Source organism: Mustela lutreola, chromosome 9, assembly GCF_030435805.1.
Source record: "Mustela lutreola isolate mMusLut2 chromosome 9, mMusLut2.pri, whole genome shotgun sequence".
Classification (NCBI taxonomy): domain Eukaryota; kingdom Metazoa; phylum Chordata; class Mammalia; order Carnivora; family Mustelidae; genus Mustela; species Mustela lutreola.
The window spans coordinates 32346437-32364326 of NC_081298.1; the positions used below are offsets into that span (position 1 = coordinate 32346437).

Consider the following 17890-nt stretch of genomic DNA (forward strand, 5'->3'; position numbering starts at 1 on the left):
GTTAGGGAGCCAATGCTGCAGAGGGACAAGCAGCCTCTATAGCATGTTATTTTCAGGGGAGAAAAAAGTAGCATGATCCTGAGTATTTCCCCTCCCCCACCCCATTTATTTTCCTAGTAGGTAGGCTTCCTCCAAAATACCTTATTTGACCTTTATACTTTCAGAAACAGCAAGTGCCTAATTCCCCTCTGTGGGTTGCTAATCCGATTTACGTGAGCAGAACCTAGAATTATTTTAGCTTCCCAACTGAAAAAATAATACACATGGATAATATGCTGTTAAGAGCTCCGGCTTCAGACTTTTTCTGCTTTGCAGGCTGGAGGTTCTGTGCAAACAAACTTGATTTTGCTGATCTGTTTTTTTCCAAAAAATTTCTGCCCTGGGCTTCTGGGCAACCTGGTTGGTTGTGTCATGCACAGAGGGTCCTGGAACCCTGGGAGGGACAGAAAGTCTTAACCTTGAAACCATGGTGCGGCAGATTTGGACAATATTTGGCTGAGGAGGACAAGTGACTTGAGCACATGTCGCCTACCTGCTACTGGGGCCTGGTGGGTCAGAAGGTTCTAAGGTCTTGCACGCTTGGATCACACTGTGCATTATTTTACCTTCCTCTGAGCTGCCAGTCGCCTGCTCCTGAGTGGGGCAAGATAAATATCACAGAGCATGAAGTAATGGCTACCATAAAAAATAATAATCATCCTCTCTTCGGACCGCCAAACACAGGAGTCAACGTTGCGAGTATCATGTAGAGCGGGACCATATCTAAGTCACATACGTAGATACGTAGACGTATATTTATAGAAAAGTACTTTCGTTAGCGTATATTTACATATATAGATCTACTAATAGAGACACACGAATATTTTCGTATGTTACATGTACATTTATCTGAATAGAACATTTACATAAACATAAATGTATACATAAGTGTAAATGCGTACTCACGCGTTTACATATGTATATACACATACCTGTGTGTGTTAAAGTTAAATGACACCTATTTTGCAATCTGTAGTATTCTTTTAACTCTCCTACCCTGGGGAAACAGAAGTGTCTACCCAAGCCCATGCCACACTGCTGTGTAACTTGGTTGAGGTCTTTTTTTTTTTTTTTTTTTTTTCCTTTTTTTCATCATCTAGTACCGAAAAACTTCAAACTGAAAGTTGAATAACGGGCCGGGTGGGAAATAAAGGCCCGACCCTGTGTTTGTTCCGAATTCCGCCCCCGCAGTCCCAGCGAGGGTCCCGCGCTCCAGCAGCTCTCCCCTTTGAGAGCAGGGGCTGGATGCGCGAGCGCCCCCCTCGGCGGCCACGCGTCCCCGCCCTCGGCCCCACCCCGCCGCGGCTGCCCCGGCGCGCCGTCCACACCCCTGCGCGCCGCTCCCGCCCGCTCGGGGATCCCCGGCGAGCCGCGCCACCGAGGGGGAGGTGTTCGGCCTCCGCGGAGAGGGTGACTGCGTCCCCTTTAAAAGCCGCGAGCGCCGCGCCACGGCGCCGCCGCCGCCGCCGCCGGAGTCCTCGCCCCGCCGCGCTGCGCCCGGCTTGCGCTGCGCCTGCCGCTCTGCTTCCCACACCCCGCCGGGGATTGGCAGCCGCCGCCGGACATCAGCCGCCACAGTCTCCGCCGCCGACGCGAACGACTTCGCGGCGAGCTCCTCGCGGATTACTTAGTGCTCCGAGGCACCAGCGCGCCGCAGACCTCGCGCGGGCTGGAGCGCCCGGCCGTGCGCGCCACTGCGCGGTGGCCTCGGCTGCCCGGGCCGCGCCAGAGCCGAGCACCGGCGCGCAGAGCGCGAGGGAGCCGGGAGCCGAGCCCGAGCGCCGCGATGCCGATCACCTACTGCGGGAGCACGGGGCCCTGCGACGCGCCGGTCGACCTGTGAGCGGACCCCAGGCTGGCCACAAAGCAGCTGGCCCGGGGGCTAGAAGGGCGAGGGAAGAGCGCGGCCACCCGCCTCGGCGGCCCGGGACTCGGCTCGACTCGCCGGAGAATGCGCCCGAGGACGCCGGAGCGCCGGAGCCGCGGGGGTTTCAGCTGGCGAGCGCTAATGGGGGTGCGCTGGAGTAAGGCAGAGTGATGCGGGGGGGCAACTCGCCCGGCACCGAGATCGCCGCTGCGCCCTTGCCCGGACCCGGCGTCTCTCAGGATGGCTGCCCCGAGCCATGGGCCGCGGCGGAGTTAGCGCGGAGCGCCCGACCCTCGCCCCCCGAGTGCTGCAGCCGGCTCCGCGCGGGGCCACGCGTCCCGCGGGCGCTGGTTCCTAAGGACAACGACAGCACCAGCTTTTCCTCTCTCCCTTCTCCTCCCTGCCTCGTACTCCTCCCCCTGCTCGCTGTTGTTGTGTGTCAGCACTTGGCTGGAGATTTCTTGAACTTGCAGGGAGAATAGCTTGCGCTCCCCACTTCGCGCCGGTGCCTTTGCCCCAGCGGACCCAGCCTCGCAGCCTCCGGACCCCGCGTCCCTCCGCTCGTCTGCTGGGCCCGACCCCGAGACGCCGTTCCCTGCGCGAGGAGAAGGACTGCCCCGCCGGCACCCGGGAGGAGGAGGAGGCGAAGGAAGGGAACTCGGTCCCTGAACCAGGTCCTTCGACCAGAGCTTTTTCCATGTGGAGGCTCTTTCAATGGACGAGTCCCCGCGTGCTTCTTAGACGGTCTGCGGTCTCCTAAAGGTAGAGGACGTGGGCCCCAGGCTGGGACTGGGGGTTTGGGAGCGGGGCCTGGGCGGCCGCTGCTGCCTACCCAGTCTTGGGGCTGGGCCTGGCCGGACGTAAACAGACCCCCCTCCAGGTCCACGTGCAGCCGAGCCCCTGCGGGGATGCCCCCATCCGACCGCCCCCGGCGACCGTCAGCCTAGCCCTCCTGGCTCGCACTCTTCCGCCCCTCCTCCCTTTCTTCTCTTTAGTATTTTATTAGGGCTGTTAACACTTAGATGATTTAAAAAAAAAAAGTCTCAGAAATCCCTTCAAAAGGGTGGCCCCTGGATTTCACCCGTTAGTTGCCAACCCTTACGCCCTGCCACCGTCATCTTTCTCCCTTATTCAAGTTTCTCAGGAAGACCTGCTGTCCACTCAGAGCCAAGTCCCATTTAGGAAAAAACTAGAAGTTGGGGTTCTCCCTGTTTGTTTCCAGGAATGAGAGCTGGACAGTACTTCAATATCATCTTTTATTGACACGTGAATTAATACTAGTTCGAGGAGTATACATGACTGCTGGGGGGGGAGGGGGTAGTTCGGAGTCGGAGTGGCCTGTCTTGACACCTCAGAGGTTAGAGATGTGGGCCACAAGTTGCAAGTGGCTTCGAAAGTTGTGGCCTTGAGTTTACTGGGTCTGGAAGTTATAGACTGTGTGTGTGTGTGTGTGTGTGTGTGTGTGTATCAGGAAGTTCTATACAGTGCCTGTAAGGAAGTCACATGCACCATTCGTGCGTGTTTATATTCAAGCGAGCGCTGGGCAATGTGTTTGGGTTTGTTTAGGGAACGGAGAGGTGTCAGACCAAGCGGTGGTGGTTCCCCCAGGTTCCCTGCACAGGCTGTCAGCGCGAGTGTCACAGAAAAAAAGGTGACAGTCTTGACGCTGGTGGGGCGTGTGTGTGTGTGTGTGTGTGTGTGCGTGTGCGTGCGTGCGCGCGCGCAAATCGTATCAGATGGATGAGAGTGAGATGGAAGGGGAAAAGGGGGCTTTCCGTTCTCCCAAACGTTGGAGCTTAGCCCCTTTCAAGTATCTCCGCGAGTTTTGCAAACCAGGTGGGCACCCTGGAGGAGGAGGCAACGGACTGAACGGGAGCCCGGGGATGCGGGGGCAGGAGGGGAGAGGGTTGGCCGGGGAACGCGGTGACTCACGTCGGTCCTGTCCGCAGGTCGACCATGGTGGCCGGGACCCGCTGTCTTCTAGCGTTGCTGCTTCCCCAGGTCCTCCTGGGCGGCGCGGCCGGTCTCATTCCCGAGTTGGGCCGGAGGAAGTTCGCGGCATCCACTGGCCGCTCATCTTCCCAGCCCTCGGACGAAGTCCTAAGCGAGTTCGAGTTGCGGCTGCTCAGCATGTTCGGCCTGAAGCGGAGACCGACCCCCAGCAGGGACGCCGTGGTGCCCCCCTACATGCTGGACCTGTACCGCCGGCACTCGGGTCAGCCGGGCGCACCCGCCCCGGACCACCGGCTGGAGAGGGCAGCCAGCCTCGCCAACACCGTGCGCAGCTTCCACCACGAAGGTGAGGCGTGGAGCCGAGAGTGGGGGCGGAGATGCGGGGGGAGAGCCACCTCCAAAAGTTCCCCACCGTGGGCTGACGGTTGGCATCCCTGGAAAGGCAGCTTGGCCAGGGCGCCGCCGCAGACGTTTCCATTCTTGCCTTTTCCGAACCTGGCTTTAACGCACTGCCTGTGTGGCGCGGGAACCCGGGATTCCCCTTTGGTAAATCCGCACCCTTTTCTTGGCTTGTAGCCAGAAGAGCGACTCCTCCTCCAGGAACTGGAGAGAAATCAAGTGATGGGGAAGATGAGGACAAGAGGCATGCCCCTAGTCAGTTAAACGTGCAAGAATTTCGTAGAGGAAGAATGAAAAGAAGGGGGGCACATGGGGATCTCTTTTCCTCTGTTTGGAAGCTCTTGCCCTGTAAGTCTGCTTCTCCTGCTTAAGCTGGGGTTTCAGGTTAGACACAGCCAAGTGCAGAATTTTCAGAGATACTATTGAAAAATCAAAGCCTGGGTCCCAAAGTCTTTCTAATTTTCAGTTGATCTGGGCCTGGTTTGGAAGATTTCGAATCCCTGTCTAATCCCTGTGGGAGATCAATGCCACAATCAATCTTATTGTTTCCACAGTGACTTTCTTGTTTTGTGCTTAAATCTGAGATGGACTCCTTAGTAGAGACAAGGCAAGCCTTCAGATAAAAGCTTTTGCAGCAGCTGCCTGTTTTTTTTTGTTTGTTTGTTTGTTTTGTTTTTTTGTTTTTTTTTAAATGTGCACTGAAATGTGGATTTTTTTTTTTCCTTTATGAGAGTGGATGTGGTTTTCCTAAGGTAGGATGTTTCTGCTTGTTTCATCAGAAGAGCATTTAGTGAATTTGAAATGTTTGAGAGGAACTGTTGACATCTGTTGTACCCAAGTTCTTGGATCAATTAGTCAAAAATATGTTCTACACTAGTTCTTTTTTTCTATACTTTTAAATTCCCCTTTGGCTTAATACGTTGCAAATAGAGCATGGGTTTCAAGTTCAAGAGAAAGATCCAAAGCTGTATGTCACAGAACAGCCACTTGTAGGTTACTGGGCAGTTGGAAGTAAAGTGCCCCTTTTCTTGCCTTGAGGTGGTAAATTTCAAGTAGAAATCTATGCTCTGATATGTACAAATAAGAAATATTGCAGCCAGGCATTTTCTCCCAGTGTGAAGGATGACTACACTTTTTGTGAGAACAGCTCTGGATATTGCGAAGAAGTCCCAAAGGCAGGTTGCATAACGAAAGATACTACTACATCAAAGCAGGCGTACACTGTAAGGGGGACACTGAATTGATAATCCGTTTATCATAACAGGTCATTTTCCAGCACAGTTCCAAGTAAGGTGCTTTTTGCAGTAGAGCGCCATGAGAAAGGGTATAAGATACAATTTTACTCCTTCAGGATTCACTGACTAACGCCAGAAGTTGTCTCTTGTCATATATAGTATTGTTTTCACTCCTGAATGTTCTGTCAACATAACCTTGGGATGGTTATAGATGTCCCTTATCATTCCCAGCTGATGCTGATTAGAATTGTTTTTTTCTGCATAGGAAAGTAGCGAGAGTAGCTATTTCAGTCACCTCTCCTGGAAATTTAGCCTGGAACCACTCTTAACTATTTTTAAGGCCAGGAAGGTACTGTGTGTCTCTTCTAACCTAAAATAAGGAATATTTAAGTCATTTGACACCTAAAACATTCAGCTGCAGGAGGATTCCTTCAGTGAAGTTTGTGGATTTCTCCTTCCTCTAGAAGGGGCTTGATCAAAACTAAACGGGCTACAAATTATTTGAGTGTTATTTTAACTTAAATAGCATGCTTGAGTTTATAAATCAGAATTTATCACTTTAAAAGTGTACATGTTATGTGCAAAACAGTGCAAAGGTAATCAACCTGCTTAAAATCAACTGAAGAGTAATGTCCCATCTTAATGCAGTTACATGATAGAGAAAAGCCAGGTAATTTTTTCCCTCAAATTTCATCAAATCCATTTCTTCTGTTGTACTAACAATCTGTTAGTACATGATTGTTAGGCCACATAACCTATTTTTCAAAGACCATTTCATTTTTGTGTAAACCAAGAGGTTTTTATAAACATCCTTGTACAATGCATGGCACTAAAAATCTTTTAATCAACCATGTGATTAGGGCAGCTGGCTTTAAGAGCAGAACGTGGCTCATACAACCTTAATGGGTATTTGTTTGGTGGAGGACTAAGGGCCTGATTCCAAGAACTACCTGTTGGTTTTATTTGTGGGTGGGAGCTGGGTGATTTGGTGAAATGGCTAAGACCAGAGATATCATGGTTATCAGATATCCACTGCGGTGTGGAGGTAATGGGACCACACGGTAGGCAAGCTGAAACAAAATTATCAGTTGTCATTTCTCCTATTCAGCTTTGCCTAGTCCTCTGTATATAATCCTTTTCACTCAGGAGGACCCATGTGCTGCAGCAGTTTTCTTTTCTCAATCATTAAAAAGTTCTTTGGCCCCACAGACCTTTCTCCACTGCCACGGAGGACAGAAAAATCACTTCTGCAATGGGGAAGAGTGTTCTGTGCTTTGCTGTAGTTAAAAACACATTGAAACTGGTTGACTTGATTGGCCCTGCAAAAAGTCTTTATGCTTTCCTGCAGAAAGGCCTAAGTGGAATATGGAAGGACATGTGCTTGCTCTCCAGACTCTGAAGGATACAAGTCTTTTTGAATGAAACAATGGAATTGTTTGCCTCCATGACTAAAGCCTTTGAATAGAGATTAACTCTTTTCCCACAGATGTAATTATCATGAAAATATCTGTATAACAGGAGAGTTCAAGAAGCAGTTGCTGCCCTAAAAGAGAGAACTTGTATCACAAACTGACAGTGTAAGCAAAGGATATACACACTCCCCAATGCAATACCTGCCTGATGGGCTTCCCTAGTATCCCCAGGTAGTTCAGTGTCCATAAGAAGAACTCCGTCAAAGCAAAACAGGCATTCTCTTTGGAAGTCTTTGGAGGTTGAGGCTTTGGTGCCCAACAATTGTTTTTGGATTAATATTTTCTGCCCTCCACTCTTTTGGTGGTTCCTCTGTATCCTTCTCATTGAGCGATTTTGTCTTTTTTTTTTTTTTTTTAGATTTGTCCTTTGTGTATTTCACTAAGTAGTCAAAAGACAGTAAGAGGACACATAATCATTCCAAAGGTGTTGGAGTTAAGGCTGGGCAGATCAGGGTTTGTAAGGATGACCATACTTTTCCTTTAGTTGCCATATCTTTTGTTGTCTTTTTTTTTTAAAACAGTTTCCTTTTAACCTTCTTATTTTATATATTTTTTTCTCCTTGATAATATTAATTCTTTAGCCATTATTTTAAATTCTAGAAAATATTGTTTCTTATTCTCAGTCACTTTGAATTCATTTCAGGGCAGTGATTTCCAGTCTTACTGATTTGCTATAGTATCCCTCCCAGTTGTCGTTGTTTTCATGGATGCTTTTGGGCCAGAGTGTTGCAAAATTCTCAAAACATGAGAATTCCCTTTTCTGTTAAGACTCACCATTCTTGAGGACAAAAAGGCAGCTGCAAGGTATCAGTGGTTTCAGACAAGATCTTTATGTCCCAGGGGCCCTAAAGAGTAGTAGAGATACAACTATTCTTAGTTGTATCTTCTCTCCCCTGTACTTGGGTGATAGTATATTTCTGTCCCTTTGGTTGGGAAAGAATTTATCCTCTCGTTATTACTGTAGCAAATATAAATGTACCCCAATTATTTTTGACATTTGCTTGAGTTTGTTTAAGATTTTATTTATTTGAGAGACAGAGAGAGAGAGAGCATGCACGAGTGGGGGCAGGGGCAGAGGGAGAGGGAGAAGCCGACTCCCTGCCCTGAGCAGGAAGCCCTAAGTGAGGCTGGATCCCAGGACTTGGAGATCATGACCTGAGCTGAAGGCAGGCTCTTTAACAGAGCCACCCAGGTGCCCCTTGCTTGAGTTTTTGACTCCTCCCCTGTGTCAGGTAGTGGCTCCTAGTGGCCAGAAACTTCAGAACTGTAGTAGACTCAAGTTCATAGCTCTGCTCTTCATTTATTAGCTCTGTGACCTTAAGAAAGTCCCATAACCTCTCTGAGCTCCAAGAATTTCATTTCCAAAATGGAGATAAGACTCCCTCCCTAATCTGTTTGTTGTGAGATGATTCCTGTAACAATCTTTGTGCTGGACAAGGGCACAAAGAAGTCTCCAGCACGCCAGAGGCATTATCCTGTTGACTTCTTTCTCTTATGTCCAGTTGCCCCACTTATCTAGGGAAGAGGAGGCCAGAGTGAACCCAGGCTGGCTGAGGGAATTCAGACTCCTCTTTTGTATTACTTGGATGTAGACAAATAATTGACAGAGTATAGATAATTATTAGAACTTCCCTTTTGGAGGAGAGGTCACATGTCACTGGTGCCATATATTTCTTTACTTCCCCCCATTTCTGCAGCCATAGCTCCATCTTTTTGGATAAGAAAGATAAGGCTCAAGAACCCAGGTCTAAAATGGGCTGGAATACACAAATCCCTTTACAAGTTCAGCTTTTTCAACAAGCGTTATTTACAGAGACTTGATAACTATATAAGCCTCTAAAAAAACATACATCATCTACTTAGGTAAATGCTCTATATTTCTAGAATCCCCAGGTGTGGTGTAATGATGTGCAGCTTTTTTTTTTTTCTTTACTTTATTTCAAATAAGTTTTGATTTTTCTACCCTTAAGAAGAAATTCAGTCCTTGCAGATCAAAGGAAGTGGTGGTAGGTGCCCCAAACTTGAGCTGTTTCTTACTGGATTTGGAGTTGTCTAACTTACCTCTGTGACCTGCATCCACAGGGCCAGCACCAGAGTCCTTTGTATTAAGGACAAATAGACGTTCTTTTTTTTTTTTTTTAATTTTATTTTTTTCAGTGTTCCAAAATGCATTGTTTGTGTACCACACCCAGTGCTCCATGCAATATGTACCCTCCTTAATACCCACCACCAGGCTCACCACCCCCCCAAACCCTCAATTTATCTCAGAATCTACAGTCTCATAGTTTGTCTCTCCCTCTGATTTCACCCAACTCACTTCTCCTCTCCATCTCCTGGTTCTTAATGAAGCTGGGAATTCAGGGAAAGGTCATCACATTACTTGCTATTTGAGAGTGGAGCTCTTGCCTTTGCTAAGTTACTTCCTAAGTGAGTAGCCTCCCTGCTACTTAACTTACAGTGAGATTTCGAAGTACATGAAATTGCTGTTTTTTTAACATGTCAAATCTAGTCAAACAGTGGCAATTTTATATGATTCACGTCAGTCTTAGATTTATCTTCTGGAGGTTTTTTTTGTTTTGTTTTGTTTTAATTTGACAGAGATCACAAGCAGGCAGAGAGGCAGAGAGAGAGAGAGAGACAGATACTTGTTGGAGCCACCAAGAAGAGCCCTGCTCTGATTGGTCGGAGAGTTATTTTAGAAATAAATTAAGACAAAATCAGAATGAGACAAATCATGAGAGACTCTTAACTCTAGGAAACAAACTGAGGGTTGCTGGAGGGGAGGTCGGTGGGGGTGGGGTTACTGGTGATGGGCATTAAGGAGGGCACGTGATGGAATGAGCACTGCATGTTGTATGCAACGATGAATCACCTCTACCTCTGAAGCTAATAATAGACTGTATGTTAATTAATTAATTGAATTTAAATAAAAATTAAACAAAAAATAAAAATACTGCCTGGCCTGAAGTACCATCAGCTTAGAGTGTGAATAGCTCCCCAGAAGTATTCCCAACAGGTGTAGCTTTGCAGACATGAGGGGACCATGGAGGGTTTACTTCTTGGCCTGATAGTCTCCACATCCCAAGTAGATGAGCTTTGGAAGATCGTTCTGCTGCCCACCCGTGGACTCACCTCCTATTCCTTGGCCAACACTACTGTTTTATCTTCTCATTTTTATATTATTTGACCAAGAATCACTTTAAAATATGCTCCTGGAATTTACCATTTCAATGTGAAAAGCATCCTTTAAAACTTTCACCCTGTAAGGTTTGCCCTATAAGGGCAATCCATGAATTCCTAGCACTGGCCTCTCCTGGGAGCTTACTAGAAATGCAGGTCCCACCTCTCAGGTCCCAGCCCAGGCCCCCCCCCGCCCCCCCCCCCCCCCCCCCCGAATCAGAATCTGCATTTGAAGACTAAAGGTGTCTTAGGTGTTTTGTGTGAAGATTGAAGTTTGAGAAGCATCCCCTTAAAGCATTACTCCGTAGTTTGGTGTAAACTGTCCTTGAAGGGCCCTTCCACTTAGCTTGCAGCGACGACTGGTGCTTTGATGAAGTTTTACACAAGTAGAACCTTTGAGTTGAGTGACCTGATGTGATTCTCCTTTGCTAAGATATCTACATTTTCCAAACAACTTACAGCTGCTTGATGTAAGGGAAATACAACCATAAAATTGATCGATATAGTTTCCATTTATGATAATAATATGGTCAACAGATTTTGTTAGCCCTTAGGTTGGATCCTGAATGAAGCAGGTTAAGTTTTTTGACAATGAAAGGACAGGATGTGGTAAAACTAGAATAAATCCAAATGTCTCAAATTCTATTGCTATTTACTGCCAATTTAATGATAATGTGTACCTTTGATGATTTGCAGACTAAAGCATGCAAGGTGGTTTTATAGTTTATTGTTTGCTTGGAAAGCAATACTACTTAAAATTTAAATTCAGGAATCTTAAATCAGGAAAAGCTTTTATGCATAGCTCACTTAAATGGCTATTTTGAAGTGATACTAGATATAGAATGTTTATTCTGTAGTAGGATGATATTATCCCTTATGTCCTGAATCTTATAATGGTATTTTTTATAAATTTTCCCTTTTTTTTTTTGTTTTTTTGTTTTGTGTCTATTTGGTAGGTGCATGTTTTTAGTAGGTTTATTATTTTTTTAAGGACAAAGGAATTAAAGACAGAAGAGTCATTTTTGTTTTCTTCCAAAAGTACCAACCATGAGATTTGGTTTTTGAGGTCATAAGGAGGTGAGAGAACAGACAACAGTTACGAAGTTCCTTCTCTTGAAATTGTCTGGCCTTAATTACTACGGTGTCTTAGTACCACCCTTACAGTTCCAAAGAAGTCGATCCCTGTAAATGCCTTTGTCTCTGGACTTGGAGTAAAATAGTAGGGTGTGCTTTGCAAAATGTCATCGTTGATGGTGAGTTTCAGACTCTTTAATTAGGAAACTGAAATCTGTATATCGAGATTTGTAAATCATCTAAATTGCAGAGTAATGTTTTAGAATACCGTTTAAGGGATTGACATTAAAGCCTTTTTCTTTTTAAGAAATGCAATAATTTCCTCAAATCCTCACTCATTAGACCTCTACTAACTATAGTGCTGACTTTTTTTTTTTTTTTTTTTTTTTGCCCTAAAGTCTGTGACTTCCAAAGAAATGCTTCAGTGTTTCCCCCATTATTATAGCCACCTGGAAGCAGTATTCATGTATTGGATTAAAAACGTCATAATGAGGAAAAAAAAACCAACAACCTAACAATGAATTGTGAAGTTTTGCTTCATGGTGTGCATGTTGACATAGATGTACAGAAAAGGGAGCCTTCCTTTTTATCTAAAGTGGAAGTTATTTTCTGGTTGCAAACTTTTACATGGCTTAAATCAAACCCTGAAGTGAGGTTTACAAATTCTCACAGGTCATCAGACTGTCATTACGTACTTTACTGAATGATTTTTTTTTTTTCCACCTGTTTTTATGTCAAATTAGAATATTTGGAAGAACTGCCAGAAATGAGTGGGAAAACAACCCGGAGATTCTTCTTTAATTTAACTTCTATCCCGACTGACGAGTTTATCACCTCAGCAGAACTTCAGGTTTTTCGGGAACAGATGCAGGAAACTTTGGAAAACAACAGCAGTTTCCATCACCGCATTAATATTTATGAGATTATAAAACCTGCAGCAGCCAACTTGAAGTTCCCCGTGACCAGACTTTTGGACACCAGGTTGGTGAATCAGAACGCAAGCAAGTGGGAGAGCTTTGATGTCACCCCTGCTGTGATGAGGTGGACGGCGCAGGGGCTCACCAACCACGGATTTGTAGTGGAAGTGACCCACTTGGAGGAGAACCAAGGTGTCTCCAAGAGACACGTCAGGATTAGCAGGTCTTTGCACCAAGATGAGCACAGCTGGTCACAGATCAGGCCACTGCTAGTAACGTTTGGCCACGATGGGAAAGGACACCCCCTCCACAAAAGAGAAAAGCGCCAAGCAAAACACAAACAGCGCAAACGACTTAAGTCCAGCTGTAAGAGACACCCTTTGTATGTGGACTTCAGTGATGTGGGGTGGAATGACTGGATTGTAGCCCCCCCGGGGTACCACGCCTTTTATTGCCATGGGGAATGCCCTTTTCCCCTGGCAGATCACCTGAACTCCACTAATCACGCCATTGTTCAGACGTTGGTCAACTCCGTTAATTCTAAGATTCCCAAGGCGTGCTGTGTACCAACAGAACTCAGTGCTATCTCCATGTTGTACCTTGATGAAAACGAAAAGGTCGTATTAAAGAACTATCAGGACATGGTTGTGGAGGGTTGTGGGTGTCGTTAGCACAGCAAAATGAAATAAATACATACACACACACACATATATATATTTTAAGAAAAAAGCAAAAAAAAAAAAAAAAACCAAGTTGACACTTTAATATTTCCCAATGAAGACTTTATTTATGGAATGGAATGGAGAAAAAAAAACACAGTTATTTTGAAAATATATTTATATCTACAAAAAGAAGTTGGGAAAACAAATATTTTAATCAGAGAATTATTCCTTAAAGATTTTAAAATGTATTTAGTTGTACATTTTATATGGGTTCAACCCCAGCACATGAAGTATAATGGTCAGATTTATTTTGTATTTATTTACTATTATAACCACTTTTTAGGAAAGATAGCTAATTTGTATTTATATGTAATCAAAAGAAGTATTGGGTTTGTACATAATTTTCCAAAAATTGTAGTTGTTTTCAGTTGTGTGTATTTAAGATGAAAAGTCTACATGGAAGGTTACTCTGGCAAAGTGCTTAGCACATTTGCTTTTTTGCAGTGCTACTGTTAAGGTCACAAGTTCAAGTCCAGAAAAAAAAAAAAAAGTGGATAATCCACTCTGCTGACTTTCAAGATTATTATATTATTCAATTCTCAGGAATGTTGCAGAGTGGTTGTCCAATCCATGAGAACTTACGTCCTTATTAGGTGGAATATTTGGATAAGAACCAGACATTGCTGATCTAATAAAGAAACACTCCCCTACCCCTTAACTTGCAGAAAGAATAAAGCAGGACCAATAGAAATAATTACAAAAATGATAAACCTGCAGGAAAGTGAATGATGGTTTGTTGTTCTTCTTTCCTAAACTAGTGATCCCTTCAAAGGGGTTGGTCTGGCCAAAGTATTAAATAAAACATAAGATTTATTCATTATGAATATTGTGGTCATGTATATTTAAAATTGATATGTGGTGGTGCTCACAAAGAGTTGGAAATTGATTTGTATTTAACCGTTACCTCATCTGGGAGCTCTTTATGCTCAGAAGGACCCAGTTTTCTAACTTTGCCCAACACACAGCAAAATTGTGCCCATCATGTTTTCTGTCCACTGCCTCTTCTCTGTTGGATCAGCTTGCTTTTCTTTCCAAGGTTATGTGAACACATTTCTCCAAATGTTAAACCTCGTTCAGATAATAAATATCAGATCCCTGGCATTTCATTCTATAAAGTCTAAGCTGTAAGAGAAAATGGTGCACTTGTATGGCATTCGTGATGTTACCTTGTGTTTGCCTTTTTGCTTCTGAAGTTACTCATTTTGGAGGGAGGTGGGGGAAAGGCACAGAATGGCTGGAAACATGCACGCAAGTCACTTGATAATTGATATTTGCCTCAAAGGAATTAGGCACGATTTAGTATTTCACGTGACCCTCTTTGGGGTTCGTGATTTAGGAGAAAGATTTAAGAGCAAACCGAAGCTCCCAAACAAGCAAAACCTGGGAAACCCAAGATAAAGTTTCAGAGATGATATCCCATGCAGCAGAGGCAACGGTGCCAAAAAATTAGAAAGGGAAAGTGTCTAAGATCAGCTTCTATGAGGATATCTGCCAATTGGACAGAAGCCCAAGCAGAATGAAGTCAAATTAGGCCACTCAGAGTGAACTCTTGCAGCAGCAGGGCTTCTGTGCTGTGTCGAAATCAGACCCAAGGAAGGGTTTAGTGGGTATGTCTCTACAGCCAGGGAACCCACAACTCCCCATGATATTACTGGAAGTGTTTTAGGGCAACATCTAGGAGACTCTGCCTCCTCTAATCCTGCTGTGATTGGTGAGGCCTAGTTCTCCTCTTCCCTGCCTTGCCTTGGAACTGGCTGAAAAAATGAGTATGCTTGTCAAGGAACAGACTGTTATAATCAGATTCTCCCAAGGAATTAACTTGCAATGACCATGAATGTAGTTCCATTTTGATTGTGATAGATTTAACCCTTGCCTTGAGAGTAGGTAGACCATGTTTTTAAATTAACACCAGTTCTTTTACTCCTGCTTTAAAAATCTTTCCATTCCTTTTCATGCCTATCCCTTTTGCTCTTGCATAGGTGAGAGTCATTCGTATTAGAAACAGCTCTGGAGGGCAGGATGATCTCTGTCCTTTAGCTACCCTTTACCCTCACCTGGCATGGAGGTGGGGGGCAGATTGCACTGTCTTAACATATTAAATAACAACCCACGTTTTCTCATCTCCAAAGATTCTAGATGAGACTGCGAGATTATAGCACAAGAATTTCCATCCATTTGGCAATATACTACGTTCTTTTGATTTTTCTGCTTCATTGGTTCTGATTTTCTTTGTTAAAATGGCTTTCAGTGGTATCAACTCAAATGTCTTCTTGTGGGTGTTTTATATGTATATAAATATATACACAAACATGTAAATATATACACAGATAATATGTAATATGTATAAAAACACAAAGAGATGTGATATATATTCCATATGCATACATGATGGTATTTCCAGCTTCAGTTTAGTTTCAGAGGTTTTGTCATAGTTGAGGACTCTGACCTTGGCAGCTCATTTGAGAAACAGAGTATTCTTACATACATTCCACCTTCTTATAGATGTTTTGGCTCACGTTCTCCGTGCTGAGAAAAAGTGTCCTACCTAACTACATGACACTGAATCTTCTGAATTTTCAGGGGCCGTTCTGTAGGGAGCTTTAAATCCTTTTAGAGTTGGCTTTAGATTAGAAAGGAAATTTTAAAGCAAATGTATTAGTTTCTGAATTTTGGAGGATCACCTTTCAAAAGTGATTAAATTGTATCATCTGTTTTTGTGCTTGTCTGGGCTGTGTGCTCTCCTTGGCATGGTTTGAACCTGTATGGCAGGTCCAGGTTGCTCCTTTCATTGTTTGCCTTCAAAATTGAGGAGGGGGAAAGCGAAAGTTTACAAATGTATTTGTACTTCCATCTTTTCATAATTCCTATTCCAATTGTTGCTTTAAATTGTACTTCAGGAGGCCAAGATGATAGCTAGATAATCTTCACAATCCACATCTTTTCCCTTAATTTTTTATTGGAGGTGGAAAAACTATGTGTGCAACTCAAAGCACTTTTTAAAGAGTGTGTTTCTTTTCTGCAGTCTTTAATGTTAGCATACTCATTCACTGAATGTTGGATGCCATAGCCCCCAGTCTGTTATAAGGCAAAAAGGAACATAACCTTGCAATAAATAATTGAAGTGTAGAATAAGTATGATACAGATGGGCAATTATTAAGGAACCAATATTGCCTTATTCCTTCCCTGCTTTATTGTTTTAGGGAGCAAGAAGGATGAGATGGATAAAATGCATGTCTGCTTCACTCGGGTAAAATGCTTTTCCTTTTTTCTCTATTGACACAAATTACAGCCTTTACAGTATTCTCCAGGGTAGAGTTGGTTTTTTTGTTGTTGTTTGTTTTTTACTATTTCCCTGCCCTGCAAATTTCAAAGTGAACTTCTACCTAACTTGGGGGACCAGTGCTCTAAATAAGATTTTAATGTCATATGAGTCACCAGTATTACCTCAGGGGAATGCAGACCGAAGTATAGATTGACCCCTTGAGATCATGCTCTAACATAGGCTCTGTTTCAATGAATCTGAGGTGGGGCCTGAGTGTCTGCATTTCTGAAACGCTCCCAGGTGAAATGTTACCTCTGGCCCACGGACTCCACTTTGAGTAGCAAGGATCTGATAATTACCTTCTCAATCACAACAGCAGAAAGTTGGACTGAGTTTAAGGCCCCTCTCTGAGAAGTAGTACTTAAGGGGAAAAACAAAACAACAAAACCTGTATACAGGATGGTATTTGAATACATTTCACCATATCTGAAAGGATGTTCTACATATTTTTTTCAAAGGCGTTCTTTTCTCCCACAAGATGACTGGCAATTTTGTGTTCTAGCCACCCTCAGACATGAAAACACTTGGTTGCTTATCTTGTAAAATCTGCTCTGCTTGCTTGCTTGGGCATGCACGCAGTCAGTTTAGTCAAATACGTGTCAGTACATCTATGTGGATGGGGGAGCAGGTGCAAGCCCTTAACGTACTTTAAAAAAGTTTAACACTTAAGTCAGTCCACGGAGTTGATCCCGTGTGATCTTAGTGCCAAGTGTCTGAGTTAAAAGTTTTCCCTTTGAAGGCAGCAAATAGATGTCATACATTTGAAGCATTTGTTTATACTAAAAATGATACTTTTTTTTTTTTTAAGTTCTGAGACAGTTCACTGTAGAAAACCACTGAGCCTAGAGGGTGATATAAACTTCCCAGGCCGGTATTTGAGGTTTGATTTAATGGATATTGGAATTTGTGATGCCGTGGTTGGCTTTGAATAAGGTGCTGAGGTGAATGGGCTCAGGCTAGAAGAAGCAAAAGGAATTGATTTCCCTCTGTGGTGGGGGTCAGCAAAGAAATAACTGTATTGGTATCTCCTTTTCAGCAAAATGTCCTATGTGTGTTCAGCCTCATTTTTACCTTTTTGGTGACTGCTTTGAAGATTTCTTATAAGCAACACAGATCTGAGTTATTTGTGGAAATGTTAGAATGAATGAATTTCTAACCTCTGACACCCTTTATATATATTATATATATAAATGTTAATATATCAATCACTGTATCAACATACACTGTATATAGTGCCTAATACACACACACATACACACACATATGTGTACATATACATAAATACACATACACATATATCTTTTCCCCATATATCCAAAGGAAAAATTTTGCTTTGCTCCTGTCTAGAGTCAATGTGATGAGTGGAGGACACCTAATACTTTTTTGTTGTTGGGTTTATCATTTCATTTAGGTCTCTACATTTGGAGTTGAGTCCCTCTGAGGTGCTTAAGCAGTACGCCAGATGCTGACTTGAACCCCCACTTCAAGACTGTGTTTGCCCCTCACCCTGGGCCCCACTCAAAGGCAGGGCCAGGAGTCCATTATTGTTGCAGTCCGTTCCGATGGAGAGATCTCTCTGCAAACCACCGATTTGCTCAAAGCTTCCCTCATACGGAGCAGGATCTCATCTGGACTGCATTTACACTGGAACCACTTGGCCACAACACTATGAGAGAATAATTATTGAACTATTTTACTGTACAACTATT

The 17890-nt window shown here is 44.1% G+C and overlaps 1 protein-coding gene across 1 annotated transcript; it reads left to right on the plus strand.

Moving 5' to 3' along the window:
* The first annotated feature begins 1547 nt into the window (after nucleotides 1–1547).
* BMP2 (bone morphogenetic protein 2) lies at nucleotides 1548–13682 on the plus strand. Its single transcript, XM_059133926.1, has 3 exons — nucleotides 1548–2668; nucleotides 3856–4205; nucleotides 11963–13682. Exons 2-3 carry the CDS (start codon nucleotides 3863–3865, stop codon nucleotides 12805–12807), a joined length of 1188 nt encoding a protein of 395 aa, XP_058989909.1. The 5' UTR covers nucleotides 1548–2668; nucleotides 3856–3862; the 3' UTR covers nucleotides 12808–13682.
* The last annotated feature ends 4208 nt before the right edge of the window (nucleotides 13683–17890 follow it).